We start from the raw sequence: 6,605 nt of genomic DNA on the forward strand, positions 1-6,605 counted from the left end.
TATAGTCTGCTCCACTGAAAGGTGTTTCTCAAGCTCTAAAAGGGAAAGCGATTATCTCGTCATTGTGCAACATAACTCTGTTGTTTTTCTAACGTTATTCCAACAAAGATTAGTCTCCTTGCTTTGCTGCTCTCTTCCAGCCGGCCGGTTTGGACAGGCCATTCGTACCGGCTTTGCCCAGTTATCGTTGCCATGGAGATGACGTAATTCTGCAGCACAGACAGGATTCTGCGCAGCCGTGGTTGGATGGGAAGGGCGAGACAGGGGAGCTTAAAACCCAGCTACAAACCCCTCCGCCATTCAGCCATACTGCTTGCCTGTTCGACCGAGCCAAGTGGGCCTAGTGGGATCAGAGCTGCTAAAAAACCTCTGCGCTTTTCTTTTCCTCCGTTTCTCCAGCAGTTAACAAACTCCCCGTAACGCAACAGCGACAACATGCGCGAGATTGTGCATCTTCAGGCCGGGCAGTGCGGGAACCAGATTGGAGCGAAGGTATGGAGAGAGACGAGCCAGCCGGTTGTCGGTGTTTTACCTGCCTGTTAGCAAACGCAGTCGGGTTTTTATGTAACTAAATACAGGTTTTTCTTGCTGATCGTGACGTGACAGCTGGTAAGAGATCACGCCGTCCTCAGGAAAAGCTAAGTAGGTCAAACATTGTGGGGAGGAAATTGTCGTGATTAACGGATCGGAGAAAGCAGCGTAGAAAAGCATCCTTCAGGATGGGCGGTGGCAATCCGAGATATCCCCGCAGCTGTCACATGAAGTCCGTTGAATCGACGGCTAATGTCCTCGAATGGAGCCGCAAAGCGAGTGGAGAGCGTGTTTGTGGGATTAGGTTAACATTAACCGTCAAATTAAAGTATTTTAATTCATACGCGTGCGTGTGTGGCCGTGCACGTCCACAGACAGAGGGGTGTGGCTCAGACATCGAATGTACTGGAAGGACTGGAGTCATGCAGATGACATAAACAATTTTTTTAATCAAATGTTGGACATACATTACCCGTTTTATTTATTATACAGTTAGTAAATGCATTATTGCAATTACAGACGGGTTTACATTAGGCATCTGAGCGAAATTTCAGCAGTTGCATGTATGGGGTAAGAACGCTGTCAAAAACAATGCGTATGTAAAGATGGAAATGTGTGCATATTAGTCAATAGTTGTGCATAAGTAAAATATTGTATATTTTCTCTATAAGAATACAAAATCAAATGTTACAGCTTCAAGAAATTACAAACGCAAAGTTCAAGTTTACAGTTGTGGTTTATTCTTTATGAATACAATATGCTGTAACAGTTTGTGAATACGATTTATTTTCTTTGAGAATATGAATTTTACATCAGCGACGTCACGTGATCTCAGGCTCAGGATATAGTGGGTGGAGTTATACAATGATGTACACTAGGTGGCGGTATGCACCTCTGAATTTGTTGCGAACTGCCAGCAGAAGAAGAGAAGAAGAAGAAGCAGCAGGACTAGCGCCAAAAGAACGGACCAAGAGCATTTATTAACGCCATTAAGACATATATAAACTTTTTAACATTACCTGGCTTTGTACCGTAGTTTCTTCACGTTCCTTTGGCGCTAGTGCTGCTTCTTCTCTTCTTCTGCTGGCGGTTCGCAACAAATTCAGAGGTGCATACCGCCACCTAGTGTACATCATTGTATAACTCCACCCACTATATTCTGAGCCTGAGATCACGTGATGTCGCTGATGTAAATTCGTATTCTCAAAGAAAAGAAATCGTATTCACAAACTGTTGTAGCATATCGTGTTTGTAATTTCTTGAAGATGTAACATTTTATTTTGTATTCTTATAGAGAAAATATACAATATTTTACTTATGCACAACTATTGACTAATATGCACACATTTCCGTCTTTACATACGCATTGTTTTTGACAGCGTTCTTACCCCATATGCATGTCAAAACAATCAATTTACTCTGAAAGAACTCCAATGATACCAAGATCATCCGTGTAGGTTAAACATTTTATTTTGAACTCCTGGGGTAATTTATGTCTCTAAATGTAATTTGAAATAGATAAACCAAAGCTGCAAAAAATAAATCTATCTTAAATGTTACTAAGATGATAGATTATACAAAGAAAAATCTTTGATGAATAGTTAGCCTTTTAACAGGTGAAATTAAATGTAAGTTGATGGATTTATAATTTTAACCTTTCTGAGCCATTTGGACAATGCTCACAGAAACACGCCCAATTCTTGAGCTCAGTTGAACCAAAGACACATACAGTTTTCTCTGCAGATAATCCATAAGTTTCTACTCTTAATCAGAAGAGAAGAACTAATGAGCTAAAAGGGGAAAAGGTGGTTTTTACCAGGAAACCAATGCAGCTTTGTGTCGTTGTTATCCTAGAGAGAGTCATTCTCCATAATGGGAAAACGGCAAATCTCAAAACTTAAAAAAAAAACCAAAAAAACAATCATTGTTTCCCCTCTGCTCAAGATTTGACCCGTATTGTAGTGTTTGGCTCCACCCTTCGATTGGCAGTATCATTGACACTGTCAGCATGAGCTGTCAGTGCAATCACAAACATCTGGGCTGCACTTGACACATCCACAAAGACCTCTGACGAACTCTGGTGAGCAGGTACAGCTCACGAAACGTACAGGCTTAGCAGGCGAGCAAACAGTATATCAAACTGGTAGCTTTCAATTAGGCCTTTTTCCAGCCTAAAGGTCATGTTCGTTACTGTTGAATGTATATTAACCATTTAAAAACAGTGACTGAATATTTTCAGTAAGAACAGAAGTGGCATTGTGCTTACATTCCATTTTAAAAGTATGCATGATAGTTAAATTCTGAAATTGAAATTAAAAACCATTTAAAATGTGTGATGAGAACCAGACCTCACATATTAGACTATTGTTTTATATAAATTCATGAAAACACTGTCTTACAGACATGTGTGTATGTTTGATCAGGAAAGTGGGCACTTGCCCGAGGCCCCACAGCTACTTGGGGCCCCTTCCTTTGTAAGTTTCCATCAACCTTCGTAGTACTAAAAAAAATACAACGTAATTGATGCTGCCTCGGGATATAAAAGGCTGGTTTTCATGTGTCATTGAGAGTCCTAGTGTAATTTGTGCCCAACGGCCATAATAAAGATAATCCAACTATGCTTACAGACTATTTCGTTGATTAAAAAAGGTGTACTTGTCTAATTTTGTCCTGCATTAATAGTTAAGGACGATATATTTAGTTTTAATGTTTTTAATGTGGATTCTTGTACCTGGAACCCACAATGGGAAATAAAAATGTTTTTTTACGTGTTTTGATGGGTTAATCAGATCAATAACCAATCAAGTTATTAGAACAGCTGGAGAGACACTGATAGTAGCATAGCTACTTTCATTAAATATTAACGTTTTTATGTTGGGATGTGCAGTAATTTAATGCGCGCTGTACATATAGGGATTTTTAAGACAGTTTATTAACGTGTTCCTGTCACTGTATCTAATCTCTCATATCGATCTGTCTGAAGTTCTGGGAGGTGATCAGTGATGAGCATGGGATTGATCCAACAGGATCCTACCATGGGGACAGTGATCTGCAGCTGGATAGGATCAATGTCTACTACAATGAGGCTTCAGGTTTGATGATGTGTTTTGTCTAAATATTTAGATTGTATTTAGAAATTTTAGATTCCCCTCAGGAAAACAAATAACACATGTATATCTGTTCCAGGTGGAAAATATGTGCCAAGGGCCATCTTAGTGGATCTGGAGCCAGGCACTATGGACTCTGTCCGCTCTGGCCCTTTCGGACAGATCTTCAGGCCGGACAACTTTGTCTTTGGTATATAATGAGAAACATGCACCTTTTAATTTGCTATACAATAGAAAAAAAAAACTCAAGTTAATCTTGGGCTCCAATTCTTTATACTGAATGAATTGGTCTACTTGATAAGGTTTGTGTTTTTAAATAATCTTTATCAGATAAAATCAAAACACTTTGTCACTACTTTGTATACTAAATAGCATACAACAGAACAAGGCAGCGTTTCTACTGAATCTTCCACAGATTAGTATGAAAAATCATTCAGCAGGTAGATAATAGAAAACGCAGATGGATAAAAACAAAAAAACGTACGTACATTAATGTAAAGTAGGTGGTGTAGATATACATTGAACTCACATGATGATTTATAACATTTGGTTCACGGAAACAAGATTAGACTTTTGGGTAAACAAAAAGATCTTATTTTTTGGTTTTCACATACAGAGAAATGGTTTATACAAATCAAAAATGTGTTTTAAAAAATCTAATCAATATTGAATATTCCAGTCTAGTTATAACTAGTTCAGATATAGCTGTATTTATGCTTGTCTAATTCTAAGGTGGTCCTAATACCAAAACATTTTAAAATGCTCTTTGTCTTTTTACAAATAGAAAAAAATTCCTTATCTCTAAGAACCTCTGTTCCATGCCAATTTATTAAGTTAAATATCAACAAAATATTTTAGACTTTGAACCTTAGATTGTCAAATGCAGTAAAGAAAATGTATAAAGAACTATGAAATAGCCCTTTAATTTAGCACTCTAAAGCAGACGCCAACTTTAGCGTTGTTAGATAGTGACGGTATTTTCCTAGAGCCTAGATATTGCTTGTATCTTGTTTGTCTCTTTGACACCATTACTTTTTTCTTTTTTTTTTACCAAGCATCCAAGATCCCACTCCAGACAATTTAAAAGACATGGAGGCTTCTTCTTCCATGTTGTATAACTGTTGTCGCCCCTTATATGCTGAGTCTCTCGACACAACAGTACAAGAGCTAAAGAAATACTTACTTACGTCAAAATAAAAGTCTCAAACTATAGACATCATGTACCAAACTGAAAGCATTCCCCTTCACATCCATGGCTAATAATAACAACCTAGATTTACTTTGCCAGATGAAGTAACACAATGACATCAACTTGATAGTGCTTTGTGAGTAAGGCTGTACTGGGTAATGAGATTTTTGTGCCAATTTGATATTGCAAGATCTTGAGCCATATTGCAAAGTGCATAGTTCATAGTACAAAACTAATCCTGCCATTACAGGCCAGAGTGGAGCAGGTAACAACTGGGCAAAGGGCCACTACACAGAGGGAGCCGAGTTGGTGGACTCAGTCATGGATGTTGTGAGGAAGGAGGCCGAGAGCTGCGACTGCCTTCAGGGGTTTCAACTCACACACTCCCTGGGTGGTGGTACCGGCTCTGGCATGGGAACCTTGCTGATAAGCAAGATCCGGGAGGAGTACCCCGATCGTATCATGAACACCTTTAGTGTGGTGCCTTCTCCCAAGGTATGATGATTATGATACTTTTCTTCTTAGTATATTTTAGTCTTTACCCTGAACTTGAGTATTTTTGTGCAGGTGTCAGACACTGTGGTGGAGCCCTACAATGCAACCCTTTCTGTGCACCAGCTGGTTGAGAACACTGACGAGACCTACTGCATTGACAACGAGGCCCTATATGACATCTGCTTCCGCACCCTCAAACTCACCACACCCACTTACGGAGACCTTAACCATCTGGTCTCTGCCACCATGAGCGGGGTGACGACTTGCCTGCGGTTCCCCGGCCAGCTCAACGCTGACCTCCGCAAACTTGCTGTAAACATGGTCCCCTTCCCCCGTCTGCACTTTTTCATGCCAGGCTTCGCGCCGCTCACCAGCAGGGGTAGCCAGCAGTACAGAGCACTCTCTGTGCCCGAACTCACTCAGCAGATGTTCGACGCCAAGAACATGATGGCGGCGTGTGACCCACGGCACGGCCGCTACCTGACCGTGGCCGCCGTCTTCCGAGGCCGCATGTCTATGAAAGAGGTGGACGAGCAGATGCTGAATGTGCAGAACAAAAACAGCAGCTATTTCGTGGAGTGGATCCCCAACAATGTCAAGACAGCCGTTTGTGACATCCCGCCCCGTGGGCTCAAGATGGCCGCCACCTTCATCGGCAACAGCACGGCCATCCAGGAGCTGTTCAAGCGCATCTCAGAGCAGTTCACTGCCATGTTCCGCCGCAAGGCCTTCCTCCACTGGTACACTGGAGAAGGTATGGATGAGATGGAGTTCACTGAAGCGGAGAGCAACATGAACGACTTGGTGTCCGAGTACCAGCAGTACCAGGACGCCACAGCCGAGGAGGGAGAGTTTGAGGAAGAAGGAGAGGAGGAAGTTGCCTGAGGCTAAAGTTGCTCCATTTATCCAAGTCCTACTCTTCTCTTTTCTTATTTTTAGTGTGTACTTTTCCTTCCTTTTCCTGTTCCCTTATTCATGTCATATTTTCCCTGCCTCTTCTGTTTCTCGTCTTCACCTTTCTCTTCTGTCAGAGTAGGATTCACACACTAAACACGTAGCTGACCCTAGTAGAGGTAACAAAGACATGTGTGCGAGTGATCTTTTGTGTATAGCTTTTTGTTCATTTTCATTATCACCAGAGAACCTTTCATTCTGGGCCCACATTGAAACTTGTTTGACTTGTCATTTGTTGAAATAAATATATCGTTAAACCAGTCTCTGTCTGTGTGATCAGTTCCACATCTTGACGTTTCAGCTTGCGGATATTTCCCACATCTGTTTTT

The 6,605-nt window shown here is 41.1% G+C and overlaps 1 protein-coding gene across 1 annotated transcript; it reads left to right on the forward strand.

Moving 5' to 3' along the window:
- The first annotated feature begins 258 nt into the window (after window positions 1-258).
- Window positions 259-6,537, forward strand: LOC124868031 (tubulin beta-4B chain-like). The gene is made up of 5 exons (XM_047364797.1): window positions 259-492; window positions 3,515-3,623; window positions 3,718-3,828; window positions 5,078-5,322; window positions 5,395-6,537. Exons 1-5 carry the CDS (start codon window positions 436-438, stop codon window positions 6,205-6,207), a joined length of 1,335 nt encoding a protein of 444 aa, XP_047220753.1. The 5' UTR covers window positions 259-435; the 3' UTR covers window positions 6,208-6,537.
- Window positions 6,538-6,605: the final 68 nt, after the last annotated feature.

This window comes from Girardinichthys multiradiatus, chromosome 5, assembly GCF_021462225.1.
Source record: "Girardinichthys multiradiatus isolate DD_20200921_A chromosome 5, DD_fGirMul_XY1, whole genome shotgun sequence".
NCBI lineage: Eukaryota > Metazoa > Chordata > Actinopteri > Cyprinodontiformes > Goodeidae > Girardinichthys > Girardinichthys multiradiatus.

Excerpts from the sequence above, each read along its gene's own strand:
- LOC124868031 (XM_047364797.1), top strand. The coding sequence starts at position 436 with ATGCGCGAGATTGTGCATCTTCAGGCCGGGCAGTGCGGGAACCAGATT. Across the intron at positions 3,624-3,717 it reads CTACTACAATGAGGCTTCAG|GTGGAAAATATGTGCCAAGG; the intron begins GTTTGATGATGT and ends TATCTGTTCCAG. Across the intron at positions 5,323-5,394 it reads GTGTGGTGCCTTCTCCCAAG|GTGTCAGACACTGTGGTGGA; the intron begins GTATGATGATTA and ends ATTTTTGTGCAG.